This window comes from Leptinotarsa decemlineata, unplaced genomic scaffold, assembly GCF_025532065.1.
Source record: "Leptinotarsa decemlineata unplaced genomic scaffold, Ldec_3_MD MMD2_tig00026282_RagTag_RagTag, whole genome shotgun sequence".
Classification (NCBI taxonomy): Eukaryota; Metazoa; Arthropoda; class Insecta; order Coleoptera; family Chrysomelidae; genus Leptinotarsa; species Leptinotarsa decemlineata.
Window position 1 is genome coordinate 4,891,963 of NW_027412668.1, and position 18,430 is coordinate 4,910,392.

The window sequence follows — 18,430 nt, forward strand, 5'->3', positions numbered from 1 at the left end:
ACTTAATTTCTCGTCAAGTTAGAGTAGTAAATGTTGATTGATGAGATAGAAGGGCTAGAAAGAAAAATGAAATGAAAATAAATAAAACCATCGTGTAATGATGAAACTGATTTAATGGTACAAAAATCGTAACAGTGAATGAACAAATGAATTCCTACTTCAAATCGACTCGGCATGCAGCGAAAATAATCTTCAATAAGATCCAGTATTAAATCAAATATGATTATTTTTAAAATTTCCGACAGATAATGAAAGAGCAATAACAAAAATGCATCGTTTGGTAGCGACGAAAAAATTAAACGCTGTTTTACATACTTTTCATTATTCATTCGACTATGATAAGTTTTTATTACCTAAGCCTACTGAAATGATTCCATATTTCGCCAAGACTGACAATGCGGCACATATCTCAACTATCTGATTATCGCCGTACCCCGTATTCCTCAATTGTAACTGTAACAAAAATTAATAGTGACATTATTTGTTCTCAAAAAATGAATTTCGAATGAGAACTAACAACCAATTGATAGATACAAAATACACATTAACATATAACAATCAAGGGAAATGAAATACAGAAAAAAATATTCTTGTATTTGGTCGAGTCTGCAAAATGCGAATTTGCAAAACCTATTTATTTTTCTCTGAAAGTGGTTGACAATGTTTCACGGTGAAATCTCTGAAAGAACAAATAAAATTAAAATTGATAGCTGAAAATATCTGTTTAAAAAAATCTGTTTTTCCGTTAACCAGCTGTCACACCCCTACGAACGACAACCCTCAGAAGTCGAAACTTGTGCGAGATAAGGATTAACGAGGTCTTACCTTTTAACGTGTGATTGCTAACACGGGTTGGATGATAGCAAGTGAAAATCTACCGTTCAAACTGGGGCTTGAACCACCGACCAACACGGCAGTCAATTCGAGTAAGTGAACAAAGCACCCACGTCGAACCCCTTGGCTACTGACCGATATGAAGCAATGAAATAAAATTACAATAAACAAAAAAATTAAAATTGGAACGAATAGAAATGGAATTAAAAAATTAAAAAAGATTTTACGAACTTTTCATTGTTAGTATCTACAATCGTCTTCGGAGGATGACTGGACTATCTCTCCGAGACATGACTATTTATAGGTCATTCGAACGCTTTCATCTATCCCTTCTTCCCCCTCTCCGATTCACCGGTTTAGCGGGAGTTAACCGTTTTTCCGCTTGATCACAGATTTCCATATGTCGTTTATCTCTACGCTAGTTTGGTTGAATGTGTCATTGGACATCATATATGCAGCTTCTTTGAACTTCCTCTTGAACCAATGTTCTACCTGTGGATGATCTCAACTTAGGACCACTTGGTGTTATTTTGATGAGTTCAAACATGCTCTGCTATTTCCGATTTGCTGGTTTGTTTTTACTGTGTGTTTCTCTTCTGCTCGGCAATGCGGACTTTCAAAATGGCCTCTCAATTTCACCGATAAAGGATTTGCCCCACTCACAGGGTATCCGGTTAATGCAATTCTTGGAATCGCAGTCCGCGTTTGGTGGCCTGGTTTTTGTGATGCTGCTACGGATAGTGTTCCCGAATCCGAAGCAGGTTCTGATGTTGTACTTGGACTCAATTCTTCAATCCTCTGACGTAGGGAAGGGCAAGTACTGGTTGTGACGGCTTCTCTTCCTTGTCAGGCTCTTGGTGTCATCTTTAATTTAATTTTCAATTTCTTTGCTTATTTTTATTTTATTGTAATTTCGTATCACGTTTTATTACTTAATATTATTGATATTTTTAGCTATTCATTTTATTTTTACTTGTTCTTTCAGAGATTTCAAATCAGATTAGAATTATATTAGACATTGGATTCCGAACTAATAAAATTAATCTATTTATTTATTTATATATGAATATATTTTTGACATTCCCTGTATCCTCGGAATCAATAAATGTTCATACGAACTAAAATTCCTAAAACAAGCTAAAATCAAACATCCATCCCTCAGGCAGTTGAATAGCATCAACCATTTTGCCAGCTCTTTAGATGTTGAACTATTATCTTCAACTCTCACCCTCCAACGCCCTCTGGTGGCCCTTATTGGCGAAGATCATCATTCAGTTATTTCCATAATTTTTGGAATGTTGTCAATTTTACTCTAACGAATACAAATGTTAATTTTTTTTTTCTTGAAACGTTGAATATCATTTTTCTCGACAACACGTGGAATTATTTTGAAAAGATGTATGTACGACTCGACCCCCATACCACTACCAAAATACAGCGGTAGTGCTGTTTGCAAGAGGGTGATGTAGCATTTAATAAAATACTGGTCCCTCTCAAAACAAAAACGAAGGGGGTTCAAGTTTTTGTTAGAGCATTATAGGAGCCCAAGATCCATAACCCATCAGACCTATATCCAATTGAGTATTTTTTCAGATATTATCCTTTTAAATTTTGGATAGTCGATCACTGTGACTATCGTAACTACTAAAAGTAATACTTTGGTCCGAATTTCTAACACTTTGTCAGGTATCTCCTGTCATATATGTAATGTCAAAGTCGAGAGATGGTTAATGAAGGAGTACAATCGAACCTAGTAGTAACTTATGGTATCCTTCATTTAAAAGGTAATAATCGATCTTAATTTAAAGTTGATGAAACTAGTTACATGGCGCAGTGGGTAGGATCGATGCTTACCTTTTAAATGAACAATAATTACTACTAGCTTCGATTGAACTTCTTTACTAATCCTCTCGACTCCGACATCTGACATTACATATTTGACAGGAGATACCTGACACACACCAGACCAATGAACCCAGACAATAACTTCCACATGACATAATTGAGGGTGTGAGCATATTTGGTAGTTTGATAGTGGGGCCCCCTTACAAATCTCAGGAAATTTGTTGCTGACTCCCACAGTTATCTCCGGCCACATGAGCTTACCATTCATATCGTCAGAATATATATATATATATATAATATATATATATATATATATATATATATATAATATATATATATATATATATATAAATATATATATATAAACTTTGCTTAAGTGATGCATATCTGGTGGCTCTGGGATTTTGGACTACGAAGCTGAAAATGAAACAATCAACGCCGTTAACCGGAAATGGAAGAAGAGTCTCAGATCGGAAACTTTTTAACTCCCCCTCGTGGCGCGTAATCAAAAACAGCTCTAAAGCCTGACGGGCAAAACAGGAACACGCACCTTGATGTGATCCATGAGCTGCGCCGTTAGATTCGAGATGTTCTGACCGGGCGTCGACAGATTCAGGCTGAGGTTGATGCCGCCGTTGAGCATTAGGCTCTGCGAGACGGCCGTGCCCAGGCCGGCGGCGTTGAGCGTCGCCGCCGCCGTCGAGGCGCTGAAGGCGGCAGCGGCGGCGCCGTTGGCTTGCTGATTGGCGAACGGGGAGCCGGTCGGGTTGAAGTTCGCGACGGGGCCGTTTATGTCCGCGTACGACACGTTGAGGCAGGTGCCGCTCTGGGGGTCCTCCACGATCTTGCCTGGAACAAAAGTCATGATTTATGCGAATTCTGGAGTGAAATGGAATTCAAAATAATCAATATTTGACTGAATTTTTATGGTGGATTTCTTATTCTAAATAACTTGTCAAGCAAAAGGAATGGAACATATTAAAATGTAACGAATTCGAATCTCATTTAAAAAAAGTATCAGAATTGAAAACATAGCTAGGTCTAGCTTCTTCCATTCCACAAAAGAAAATAATGTTTCACCCTTTATCGTGTAGTTATTTTATACACATTATTTTCCGTTTCCTTTTGTCCAATGATCAAACTGGTTTTTTTTTTTCCTAACGTATTTTCATTTATTTTTGTACAACACGAATGGAAATGGAAATATTCTTCTCATAGAAAGTTGCGTCATATTCAGCTATCCGCAATGTTCAACATTTGTCCTACAACATCAAGTTAAAGAATTCATATTCTATAATTTGATGTTAGGTTTTTATTAGGAAAAGATTCCCATGACAAGAGAATTAGACCACTGGTCAGAATTTTCAATTTTTGGCAAAAGAGCAGCACATTTCAGCTTTGTTTGACGAATGGCAACATCGTTATTAGCCTCGTGTCCTGGGCAGGTTATATTGATGACTTCCGAGTCAAATAAGAAGCATAATGGCTATTCGCAGTCCCGTCAGTCATATAATGCAGTATTTTAACGAGTATACAGGGTGTAACTGAATAAGTGTAATACATTCAAGGAGGTGATTCCTTATTCCTTGTCGAAAAAAAGATATGATCTTTCATATAAAGAAACTTCATTGGAGCATCCCTCGTTAAGATACAGCCCCTTAAAGGGGGTACATAAAATTTGTATAACAATTTTTTTTCACAAGCAATAAAAATTTACAATATTGAAATTAACCTGACGTTTTGTACTACCAAAAAGACACTTAGCCAGTAATTTATTTGGTTTACCCCATGGTTGTAAAGGGTGGAAAACGCAACTCCTAAAATTTATTTCCAATGTAACTTTTTGTCTTATTATTTGTTTACCATTTAATAATTTATTTCCGATATTTCTACAGCCCTTTAAGGGGCTGTATCTTAACAAGGGATACTCCAATGAAATTTCTTTATATGAAAGATCCTATCTTTTTTTCGATGAGGAATCACCTCCTCAAATGTTTTACACTTATTTAGTTACACCCAAGTATATGGCTGACTGCAAAGAGAATCTTCTCATCGACAGATGTATAACGACCCTATGACCTGGATCGATTTTCCTAAGGCATTTGCAGCATCATATAAGCTCATCTTGCATTTACCCAGATGTCTTACGGTACCCGACCAATCTTGAGTAACTGATAAAGCTTCAGAGGACTCCCTCCACCATAATATCTGGCCAAACTAGAGTCCAAATAGAGCAAGCCACCTTCAGAAGGGGTGCGTTCTTCTCAATCCCCTTCAATTCTATATCGCACTTTAAATCTTTATACTCAGAAATCGAAGGCATAAGGTGGTGGAAGAGTACAAATATACTATATGCATAGAATTCGAATGGACAAATATACAACGGTCGATCTCAAAAGAGAACGAAGAGGGGATTATGGAAAGGAAGTGCACTTCGTAGACGAAAGTATCCTGCACCATCTGGGGGCCGAAGGGATGTTTCCTCACCTCGGAGAGAAAGAACTCCACTCACCAGAAATTCAGTAAAAAACTATCCACGGCAAATATTAGCACAAACTACGACATATCTGGTCATCGGAAACGTTGGGGAAGAAAAAGTTGCTGCTATAAATGTGTCTGCCATTCCGATCTTACCTTATTTCATCGGAATAGTGAAGTGGATTCGGGAGGAGTTGTATCAGAAAAATTATGCATCTCCATGAGGTGTGCATCCAAAATCATCCATTTCACGGTTTTACTTTCCCAACAGGGTGACTGTGGACTTTCGAGTTTGGAGTTCGGATGACAGAATGGTACTGGATGAAGCTTGTAAAATCATTGGGAATTGGGATCCACTTTTCTACATGGTCCGCTACCATGAAAGAGCAAGAATTGGGGCATTTATTTTCAAGGCAATTGTCCAACTAGTAGATGAACATTATTCAGTTTTCGGCGCTGAACGAGGTGACCATAACTCTGTCACCGAGTTGTAAACCGTCCAACCACAGAAATTACTTCACTCCTGTGGCTACATAAGGATAAGCCGATTCATGAAGTTTTCTTTCGCAATATTGAAGGCCTCAGTTTATCAAAAAAAAGGTAAGTGTGAAATGGTATAAGGAAATTTTTAGAAAATTCAGCTAGAAAACTGAAAAATCTGTATAAAACATCGATACAGGTGAAAAAACAGATGAATAAGTGTGAAACGAATTAAGTAACAACCCACTGCTTGTGGATTTCGAGAAGTACCGAACCCCCATTCTTTTAGAACAATAAAGAACAGTCAAAGCTAAATGATATACGAGTACAATAGTTTGTTCGCCTGAAAAGTCCTCGACAAACTTATCAAAAAACCTAAACCGTTGCATGATTCTTCATAATGACGTCAGCTCTCACAGACCACATCAAACGAATGAGTATTTGTCACACAGAGCACATCAAACAATTGGTCATTTGAAAGAGAAAAACATCGCCTAATGACTTTTGTGGTCCTCTGTGTCAATAAAAAATTCGTTCACAGTGAAAAAGTTATTAAAGCAATCCAAAACTATGTTTTTGAAACATCAACTGTAGCGTGTATAAACTATTTCGACAAGTGGTTCGAATGCATACAAAAGTATATCGATCTTGAAGGCGAATCAAAAAAATCATTTTTTGCTACATCCCGTGAAAAACTTAAAGTCGGTTTGGTATCTAGGCCAGAAATAAGTTCAGGGTAATTAAGTATTGATTCTTTGGCTATAAATTGAGGTCAGAAATCTGCCTTCAGAGTTAATCGATCCCATTCCGATTCACCGCGTATACCGCGTCGGGTCGATACTATTTACTCACTTATTATCATGAGACAGGCCTGTTTGTTCTGCTCCTTATCGCCGATTACGGTGATGCACCTCTCCTGCAGGCTGACGTCTTTCGCCTTCTGCGATATCTGCACGTAGGACCCGCTCGACTCCTTGATCTGCTTGATGTAGTTGCCCGCCTTGCCGATGATCATGCCCGCCGTCGAATTCGGCACGAGAATCTTCACTTGCCTGTCACGCTCGTGCATCTTGCTCTCGGTATCGCCCGCCTTCGTCAGGTCGGGCTTCTCTCTGATCTTTTCGATTATGAAATTCAGGACGTTTATGATGGCTTCCACGCTGCCCGTGATTAGGCATACTCGTTCCGTCGTGCCTGGAACAAATGAAGAAAGAGTTCGCAGTGATGCTTGTACTTTTATGTTCTGTGGTTCTATGCCTAAAATTAAGAAGATTTGATCAATTAGGTTAGGAGTTAGTGAGATGGTACAAAATATAATGTAATGTTTGCTTTGAACGTGGAAGAAATAAAACATAAAATACAAGACAGAAAAATATAATTTACAATACTACGATTCTCAATAAAGCATATTGTAACCTTAGGATATTTATATTAGTAGCTCTTTTTGTCGATTAAAATTATTTGTTTCGTCTCTTCAATCAAGCTCACTGGGTATCAATAAAAAAAGAGGAAGATACGCAGAAATGTGCATTTGTTTTAAGCATAGCAATATTATAAGCAATATTACGACATGTACACATATGGAGCAACAGAATGAGCTCGCATTAGTGACCTTCGAAAAAGATGTAGTCTAACGAGCGGCGTAATACTGTTTTATGCCACACGTCGAGATTATACGATAGGTTGCCGTTTATGTTTCGGGATTTGGCAATCCTAGTGTTGCAATCTGGCAACTGACAGCTCTATCGTAAAGTTGGACATTTTTGAGCTTATACTTACCTACTCAGAAAGTTTTGACATACGCGCGCTATTTGTGTTGTTTACAGTAATTTGAAAGATTTATCTCGGTCCAAAAATGGAATTGAATCGTGAACATATTCGTGCGATGATTTTTTACAACTTTCGACGTAGAACTCAGCAACAGTGCATGGCTGAACTTAATTCAATTTTTGGCGATGAAGCTCCATCAAGGACCAGTGTTTATCGAAGGTATGGTGCATTCAATCAAATAATATTTGTTTTTGTTCTCTAATCCCGAAATATAAAAGGCAACCCTTGTAATAACCAAAGACGTACATCGCATTTGTGTTACTAGTTCTTCTTCACATTTTATAATGTTTAGGGTTCTGATATCTTGGCCTATTGAAAAAGTATGTTAAGAAATGAAAAAACGTAGTTGGAAGAAAAGTTCTGTAATCAACGTAGTTTATCCTGGTGTTACACAGGATAGAGATGGAATGACATATGAGATGGAGATGAAAAGGGAAAAGGTAACTTGTTAAATTGAAAAGTATGAAATAATATTTTTCTACGAGGGGAGTCTGAAAAGTTCCCGACCTCAACATGAATTGTCAGAGTCAGAAATGCTTTATTGTCGAAAAAGTTTAGGTTTTGTTGACAAAGCAGGCTTAAGAACTAATACAATCTGAAACACCAACATAAAGGTCAAGAATTTAACACTTTTTGTTCCCTCATCTGAAAATTGCGCTCGGAGGACAGAGATTTTCGTCAAATGAAAAGGTAATCATCTTCGTGAACAATTATTTTGCAGAGAAAAACGCCGAAACGAAAATTCTGAGAAAATGTCTTGTATCTTTGTTAGGGCGAAAACTTTAAAACCACCCTCGTATATAATTATATTGAACGTTTCAATTATCACATTCAAATTTAATGTTATATGAATTCAACTGTCAAACTACAAGATAATTGGAAATGTTTGTTTAAAATATCTGATGAATTATATGTGTTATCTTTACTATTTGCATTAATTCCATTTTCCGCAAGTTGTTATATTGTCCAAATAATTCTTAGAATAATAATTCTAAATTTCTGAACCACAGTAAAAATCAACTAGTAGTCCACTCCCACTACTTCTATTCATAAATTCACAAAGTTCTTCATCGATGATCTTGAAACAAGGTGAGGAACCAATTTCGTTCTTTTACCATACGCCTGCGCTCATATAATAATGTATTTTTTACATCTCCCATTTTGTGATCATTTAATAATAAAACAAACAACAATAAACAACTACAAAGACTAAAAACAATAATAACAACAGCGAGTAAACTAAACACAATATCAATTTTCGACCGTTTATTATAACTAATCCGATGCCCGTGGGACCGTCGAATCCTTCGATACTACAGCACTAAACGCGGTAGTTGAGAATCTCATCCCAAGAGCGGTTGAAGGTCCCCGGCAACTCAGGCGGATCACCTGGTAAGAGAGCCTACTGGTTATACTATTCTACTCTGTGTCTGAACTATGTAAAAGGTTTTTGTAATAATGTAATTATTTTTTTCAACTGTTTATAATAGGGAAATTCAAACTCAAAATGTGTTTAAAAATTGTTAACATGTGCAAAGATGAATTGTCAATTGTGAAAATACTCATTTAGGATAAATTTCATGTTTTTAAACTTGACTGGCAGCTTATTATACATTTTTTCACTAATATGCATTTTGGGCATTTTGGCTCACTACAACCCTGCGCCAATCTTATCTTGGCACCACATATTATTCGATGAAACGCGCGGTGTTCAGATAACGATCTTAATCGCCTGCAATTTTCCACCTAATGACCTACTGCCGCAGCACGACAATCGCACATAATCAACGAAATCATTAAAACTGGGTAAATCCCACATTATTACATTCGCATCATTTAATTGCAGTTCTATTATAAAATGATTAATAACTTCATGGTATCCATGATAAACCATTCAATTCGTACATGCCCCCTGTATATCAGATGAATTTTATCGATTTGTAACAAAAGCTGTCAAATGACGTCACTAATTAGGAAGAATTTTATGATGATTGTTATTGGTGAAAAAAAGAACAGTGACAGATGTTAACAAGTGACGGAATACTATTATTCTTAGCAGTGTGTAGAAATTCAAATGGTCCAATCTGAATATTTGACACTGAAATCAGGGGTACCTCTTCCAGGAATTAGCGACCTTCATTGATTCAGCTTCTGATCACTGCTTATTGATCAACTCTAGTCAATTCAAATCATTGTTGTTTGGTTCTGCATATAATCGTTCTAAAACGCAACAAATAAACGTTAAAATTAAAGATAATTTGTTAACTATAGTAAATGAAGCGTCTTCATTTGCAAATTCTTCTGCAAGCTATTAACCATTATATACGTCCGAAATAAGATGTTACGACTTCGGGTCAATTTTATAAAATTCTTTAGCACACCGATATCTGGTAATTTAAATTTTCCGGTATGCGAAAGATTAGACAAAGGAATAAACCTTATAGAAGATGATACGAAATGTCAAAGATTTTGGCCGCCATGTTTGTGATGTCACTGGAGGAAAATAGCGCAAACTTTAAGATGTGTGGCATATGTATATAATCAATTTGTTTCATATTCGATATATTTATAATCATGCAGATGTTTAAAATGAAGGTGTTGAAACGAGGTTAGAGGAAAAAGCTGAAAGTAATCAATCTCTATGTGTGTGTGTACCTAGTCCTTGTGATCTCCACTTCTCTGCCATAGAAATTTTCTTGGTCTTTATTTCAGATATGCAATGGAAAACGTTTAATTGTGAATATTGGAATATAGGTATTCATTTTAGCTGTTATCACAAGACTCTATGTATTAATGTTCTATTTTCTCTTCTAATTTTCCCTAAATCAGTACAAATGCCTATATTATCTTAGCATATATTATCTTTCCTGACCACCTACGAAAAGTTAGGAATCCGTTTCTCTAGGAATTCACAAATGAGGTTAAAAACTGTTTGTCTCAGAACTATCACATAGAAGTTGATACTTGAAATTTGTCTCAGAACTATCAGCAGGATGAGGTCATTGAGGTCATGGATTTCTCCTGCCTCGGCCCTATTTCCTAACCCTCCCCTATGTACGAACCCTTCAAACTATCGGTACTACGGAAATAATACGTCATGAATTGGTCTCAAAATTTGAGAAATTTCCGACGACTCAAATAAATACTGATGATTATCCTTGTAGTTGATTTTATTTCGAACAATTCGCGTGCCGGAAGGTTTTCATCAGATACCCATTGATAATTCATACTAATGAATTATTTTTAAAATTCCTTCGACCTAATAACGACGTTGAAAATCTGTATCCGCTTCCTACAACTCGACGATTGTTTCAAAATCTATTTTTAACTGTTATTCGCATCATGCTGTTTTGAAACGAATCTCTGATGTTTTCCTAGTTAACTGCAGTAAAAATCGCCAATGCGACAAGTGACACAGTTTCAGAAATGTTGATGGAAGATCAATGATAATCATAATGTCAAATATGCACGAAGATTTAACATCATTGTCATATTGTACAATATTTTTTATTATTATTATCAGTTCAAAGTACATTTCCTCAATTACCTTCAAGTAGTGTAACATTTTTGAGATATTTTTTACAGTGTTCTTTTTTAGTGTTATGAAGAAATCCTATATTAAAACGACAAAATGCTCAAATACATATTTATATGAAACAATACCAAATCTGTTGCGTTGAAATTAGTCGAGTCCCAGGCACTTTGCTATTTGGGTCGGATCTGTCCTGCATTGATGAGTGATAATACCTCGAAACTGGTCTGTATCTTGCATAATACATCAAGCTTATTAGCTTGTATGAGCTTGAGGATGGGGAACAAAAAGTTCCCATAAATTCGGCACTTCTTCTTCTATTTGCTTATTGATCCCAACTTCCTTTACGGCGCTTTTATGACCAGTACTTTTCTCACCGCTATTACGCAATAAGAACTTCGTCCGGGGGGTACAGGAGTCTTTCTTTTCGCAATACTGTACCCCTTATTGTTTCTTTCGTCCTCTATTTCTATCTGATTCACTTCAAGCTACTCATTACTTAACTTTACTAATGAACATTCATTTTCAACACATCTGTTATAGAACTGACGACCTAGTCGAATCCGTCGGCATCCAGCCTGGTTACTGGCGTATGTCTTCCAGTTCAATATTTATTCGAACTACACTTTATTCTATGTAATGCTTGAACGTTCAAAAACGTCGGACAGTTACAAATTCGGCGTTCTTTTTCCCCACAACGGATTCAATATCACCTGGAACGTAGAGCAACACCGGTGTCTCGTCGTTACCGTAAAAGTACCGTAGGTGGTAATACAGCACTCCTAGGACCGCGTTATTTCGATGGGTATAGGCTGCCTTAGGGTCACAGACGACTCGCGGCAGGCCCTGCACCTTGTGTCAGGAACCTCTATACCCATCACGCGACTGCGGTAGACTAAGTTGTTGAAGACACCATCCTGCCAGGCCATGATGAACCTCTCAGTTTCCGACTTCAGCCCACTCGACATGAGGAAAGCGAAAGGTCAGGCGCTTTGATAAGCTTTTTTATGATTATTTTTTACCGAAGTATGCGCTGGTCAGGCCCTATCCCCCGAAGCCCCGATACATTCGGGAAGGCGCGCCAGCATTATCAACCAACAACCAATGCCCCCACCGTGGGGTAAGTGATCATTGGATCCGAGAATCATGTGCCCTGAGCAAGCGCAGTGAGCCAAGAATGACAGCCTTCTGCATCTGTCCGGCTAAGATTTCTGCCTTAGTGCGGCAAGCCGGTATGATTTAAAGATTTAAGAGAGGACGTCATTCCACCAAGGACTCCAATAATCAGAACAACCATCTTGACATAGTGATCTGGATAGAGTCTGAGGAGTTCGAAGAGAAAATCTCGATATTTTATCCGTTTTACTTCTTCTTTTCCGACGATATTCTTCTCGCCAGGAGCTGAAAACTCCACGACAATTATCGTTTTGCTCTGGTGGTCGAGAAGGACTACATCAGTCTTATTAGCTTGTATGAGCCTGAGGGTGGGGAACGAATAGTTCCAATAAATTCGGCACTTCTCGTTCCCCACAATGGATTCAATATATCCCGGAGCGTAGGGTAACACCGGTGTCTCGTCATTACCGTAAGAGTGCTGTAGATGGTAATATAGCACTCTTAGGGCCGCGTTATGTCGATGGATATAGTGTAACGCGTGTTCGATCTTTTCAAACTAAAAGTAACTCAAACGAATGAAAACGAAAAAAAAAGTAAGAAAAGCAAAAACAAATCACTTTACCTGCCGATGCTTAAGTACACGCGTACAAAGGCTGGAGATAATCCAAAGGCTACTAGTTTGTTCAGTAGAATGCCATGGTCAAGCCTGTCGAAGGCCTTAGAAAAGTCTGTGTAAATAACATCAGTTTGGGCCCTATTGTCAATAGATTCAGCAATATGTTGGGTTACAGTCAGAAGATTGGTGACATGCTGAAAGCAAGCAGGCGCTTTGATAAGCCAAGGTCTTCAATGTTATTGAAGAAGACCCCATGCATTGGTTTATTCTTGTGTTTCCGCAGAAGTAAGGTGATCTCTGCGGCTTTTATCTGAGCTTTTTGCTGAACGGGTTCCAAGTTGGTGACAGAGTTGTGGTCACCTCGTTCAGTGTCGAAAACTAAACCGAGTTCATCAGCTGCTCGGGCAGCTGCCCTAAAGAGAAATGCTCCAATTCCTGCTCTCTCATGGTCACGCACCATGCAAAGAAGGGAATCCGAACTCCTGACGACTTCACAGGCCATATCCAGTACCATTATGTCATGTAGACACTCCAAACTCAAAAATCCAAGGCCTCCCTGTTGTCGGGGGAAATACAACCGTGGAACAGACGATTTGGAATGCAAACTCCAATTGAAATTATTTTTTTTTTAACCGATAATTTATCCGTTTTTCCTCCATCACATATGTAATCAACAAACTTCTTTATCTGCTTGGTTGATATCATAATTCATGCGGAATTTATTAGTTATATATTCCAAGCGGGTTCGCATCGATTATTCTAAATACGTAATTTTGACGAACGAATTGCATAATGCTATCGAAACCTCGGTGGCTAATGGTCGGAAAAAAATGTTCGTGTAGAGTTTCGTAATTAAACTGATGCATATAATTACGATAAAATGTCGATTACCGTTTTCACTGTTTCGTGAATTTCGAACGTGGAAGAAATAACGGCGATTTTTATTTCGACCCCACGTCCAGCTATGAATATTAATGGGTTGAAACTATTCTTCTCATTGTATTTTAACGATAAGATATTTCATATTTATTCAATTACCAGCAACTCCCTTGGGAGTTGATCTGAAATTGTGTGGCAGTTAGAGTAAAAAAAAATATGTTTTTCCGTTAACCAGCTGTCGCTCCCCTACGAACGGAAAACCCTCAGAAGTCGAAACTTGCGCGAGGCATGGATTAACGAGGAATCACCTTTGACTGTGCGATTCCTAGTATGAGAGTTGAATGATACATTTTATGAGAGGTGAACGTTTTTTATTGAAAACGTATCTGCAATACTTGTCCATGAACATCATTTATCATTTTGTTATATGGTCAATAAGGAGTATTATTTTGAGGTTATGCGCTGCTTGCGGAAAGCAATACGAAGAAAACGTCCAGTATTGTGGAAATACAATTCATGGCTTTTGCATCATGATAATGTACCTACTCCCTCGTCATGGTTTGTTCGTAATTTTTTGGACAAAAATAACACCGTGATCATGCCTCAGCAACTGTATTCACCAGATTTGGCCCCCTGTGACTTTTTCCTGTTTCAAGGACGTACCAAAAAGTGCATATCACAACTGTTTCGAGAATTGGAAAAAGGCTGACACAAGTGTATTATATTTGAGGGGGGCTACTGTGAAGTGGACAGAATTGAAATTGATGAATAAATGAATACATTTTGAAAAAAAAAAGAAAATTCAAAGAAAATTCATCTTATTTTTTGAACAGACAGTGTATGTTAATTATTTACAGTACATACATTCATATTCGAGACTTCCAAGTGATTATCCTTATGAAGAAAGTGGCATTTTCGACATTACACAACTTTATTTCAAAAACAGCAACATCGGGCAAACCGAAAATACGAAAGACCTAATAAAACTCACGCACAAGTATGATACACACAATCACAATCAATCCCAATGTCTCCGAACATTGAAATCAACTGGACATAAGAGTGTTTATTATTTAAGTGCAAGAATATTCAATAATATACCTCAAAACATTCAGGGCGATATGTCACGTCATTCATTCAAAAAAAATTATGACATACATACCAATTTGAAAACCATCCACGATTTATTCATCTAGGAAACACATACCCAATATCCAGAAAAAATTAACGTTTGGGCAGTAATATTGGGAAACCATATTGTAGGACCTCTATTTATTGATCAAAATTCAACAGGGGAACTGTTTTTGAATATGCTGGAAACTACTGTTGACCCTTTCATCACTGAAATCGTCGAAGCGAATCCTAATGGATAGATAGATATTGTAGTCCAACAAGACGGAGCACCACCACATCACACCAGACAAGTAAGAAACTATTTGGATTCTACATTTTCCGGTCGTTGGATTGGTCGCGGAGGTCCTACAGAATGGCCAGCCCGCTCGCCAGATTTGACACCTTTGGTTTTTTTATAGGGATATTTGAAGTAAAAGGTGTACGAAACTGAACCTGCTTCAATATTGGATATACGGCAGAGAATAATAAATATTTGTAGAGATATTGACGTTAATGTCTTCGAAAATATTAGGCGTGAAATATCGGATAGGCTGTTCATACGACAAGAAGTTCAAGGCAACCATTTCGAGCATCTTCTGAACTGACCTAAAGCTTATTACCACCTAATATTATGTAGTTAAATATCAATGTATTCAGGTCAATGTATTCAGGTTAAAGTTCCGCCATTTTGTAGTAGTTGAAGATATTGAAAGGGGGGGGTCATAAGACCCCCCTTTCCATTTAATTTTTTTCCAGATGGCGCCAAGTCGTCATCTTGAAAGTTTCATCTGTCAATTTTACTTCAAAATAAAGTATTCATGCAATTTTTGATCATTGTCGATAGGATGAGTCTATATGAAAATATCTCTTTATACCTATTATTAAATGTTATGTGTATTTTTTTATTTCACTTCAGTGAATAAGTCATTTTGTTTATTTTATCTTGTAAATATTTGTTCTGTACTTGATTTTACTTGTTTTATATTGGCGAAATAAATGCTACCTATTCTATTCTATATAAAACACATTCAATTTTTAGCATGTTAGCATTTACAATATGGCGAAACGTACATCTGTCTTTCATATTATACATTTTAAATAGGTATTCCGTTTATTTTATAATAGTAAATAATTATTTGTTGTCGTAACTGGTATTTTATTAAAAAAAAAGTTAATCAACCATCACGTTGAGTAATGCTAAAATAGATGTAATAAAAGCTTGGCGACTATTTTCTTTTAAAATCCTTCCGAATGTCTGACTCTATACTTGACTCACCTGGATAAAAATCGTGTGATTTGGACATTTTGACGCGTGCCCCAGTCTCTTTCTGTAGCTGAGCAATTGTTTCGCCGCCTTTGCCAATGATGGCACCGGCGGCAACACTAGGTACCAATAATTTGAAGTGAAAGGTTCCATCTCCACCTGCAACAAAAATCAAAAAGTTAATCCAAAAAATAATTGATAAGACAATAACAAGAGATTTATCCTATTATTTTTTATAAGAACTGCAGAACGAATATTCATGAAGCCCTTGGCGAAATATTAACTGATAGATACTGTCTGGAAAAAATATTACTGGTTATACATTCGCAGGGAGATCATTGATCAAATTGCATGAATTATCCCAATTATGGAAGATACCCTCTTAAGGAGCCAATCACAAACGTGAAAACAGGTAGCTCCGCCCCACTTCCTGTTGTGCAATTGTAGAGTAAGACATGAACTCTTCCCCAGGCAAATTCTGGAAGCAGTTCCCTCAATGCGCAGTACTATCCCCAAACTCTTCTCCGAGCTATTCTTGGTGTACACAGCAGACGTACCAAGGCTAGAGAACTACTCATTTCAACAACGCAGATGGTTCGGCACTGCTGGCAAGATCCACCAGCCACGCGTTAGTTACAGGATACCTGCAACAACAAGCGGAGGAGTAGAGTTGGCCAATCTCTGGAATATTAGCGTTAACGCCGACAAGGTTCAGGTGATACTATTCACCTGGAGGATGGTGCAACCAGAACGACACATCTTGCCAGCACTGCCAGAAAGATCCACCAGCCACGTGTTAGTTACAGGATACCTGCAACAAAAAGCGGAAGAATAGGGGAGTTAGTCAATCTCTGGAAGATTAGCATCAACCCCGACAAGAGTCGGGCGATTCTGTTCACCTGGGGGAAGGTACACCCAGAAAATACTTCGTCTTTGACGGACAGGAGATTCCGTGGCCCAACGAAGCAAGATACCTGGGAGTCATCCTCGATAGGAAACTAACGTTCAGGTTCCATATCCAAAAGAGGCTAAGGCTGGCGAAAACCGTTCGACCTAACCTCTATTCCATTATTGAATGTAGAAGTAACATGAATCTCCAAGTGGAACTACTTCTAATCAAGGCAATCTCACTTCTCATAATTTCATATACCTCCACTGCTTAGGGCCAGTGCGCAGAAAGGTACATAACCCAGATTCAAAGGTTCATGAACGTCTGCCTGCGGATGGCCGTAAGCGCTCCTAGATACATACCTAACTGATACATCTATCAGTTGCTGGATCTTAGCACTCGGTACGTGGATGTCCTCATGAGAAACTACACCGAAAATATCTTCGAGCAAATTCGGACACACCTCAACCTGAGTGACGACCCCAGATTCTGTGAGGGGGACAAGCACAGGAGGCCAACGACGCAAAACCAGAAACTACTTCCGAAAGTCTCCGTGAAATATAATAATACATACGTAACACATCTTCACATATACACAATTCAGTACTACATACAAATACTTAGTCCGCGACACAAACACATCAGTCACCAGTCAGACATAGGAGATCACAATGTAAATCACAGTACAGCCAGAAAAACAAAGAAAACAGGCAACGAGGTGTAGAAGCACCACAGGCTGACTTCAAACCCCAAGAGGTTAGATTTCAGTCTCGTTGAAGTGCCAAGCAGCACGCTGGGAATTATTTGGAAGTCAACGGGGTGCAGATTCTGGCTGAGGCATCAACCGTGGCAAATCACATCGCATCAAATATAATTTCTACCACTGCCGCGAAGTCTATCAGAATGTTTGCCGCAGTTACAGACGGAACGTCTTCAACGAGATATACAAATAATAAGATATTGACCATGAAAGTTTTCACTTCCAGGATAACATATTGTTGCTTTCTATTAAGTACTCCAATAAATGATACATAGTTTCATTTCAATATTAAGAAATCTAAATGAAATATAAAATATGTACAATGAAAATTTTCTCACAATATATTGCTACATGATTCACAACCCGCACGCCACTGAACACTTGGTCGCTTTTAAATTTTCGACTAAGTATGAACTGCAAACTGTTGACTGAGATGTAACTTTTCTCAACCGAGCTTTAATCTGCAACGAATCTGAAGCCGCCCCTGACCAGTACGTCGGCCGAATCATGTAACAAAAACATGACATCACTGCGAAATAATGCAGTCGGGAATCGCCGTTAAAAATCTAGAACCGAACCGACTACAGATTTCTAGAAAGAACCGTTACATTGTATAAGCACGTCTTCCCGACCCAAGAGGGCAGTTCAGAAAGTGAATCGAGCGGTTAAACAAGAAATTCAAATAGTGGAAATAAATTCAGCGTTAGCTGCTAAGTGCTGTAGGCCGCTAATTTCTCAAGTTGCTCATTGGTTGAGGCTGACAAATGACAGAGAACTATGATAGTTTTGTAAAC

General features: G+C 37.9%; 1 protein-coding gene across 1 annotated transcript in view; it reads right to left on the minus strand.

The window, feature by feature from the left end:
• pasilla (RNA-binding protein Nova-1-like protein passilla) overlaps positions 1–18,430 on the minus strand; it is a 118,389-nt gene that overhangs the window by 15,285 nt on the left and 84,674 nt on the right. The window contains 4 exon segments of the mRNA XM_074179672.1: positions 354–453; positions 3,230–3,528; positions 6,490–6,831; positions 16,000–16,146. Coding sequence (XP_074035773.1) covers positions 354–453; positions 3,230–3,528; positions 6,490–6,831; positions 16,000–16,146 — 888 coding nt within the window.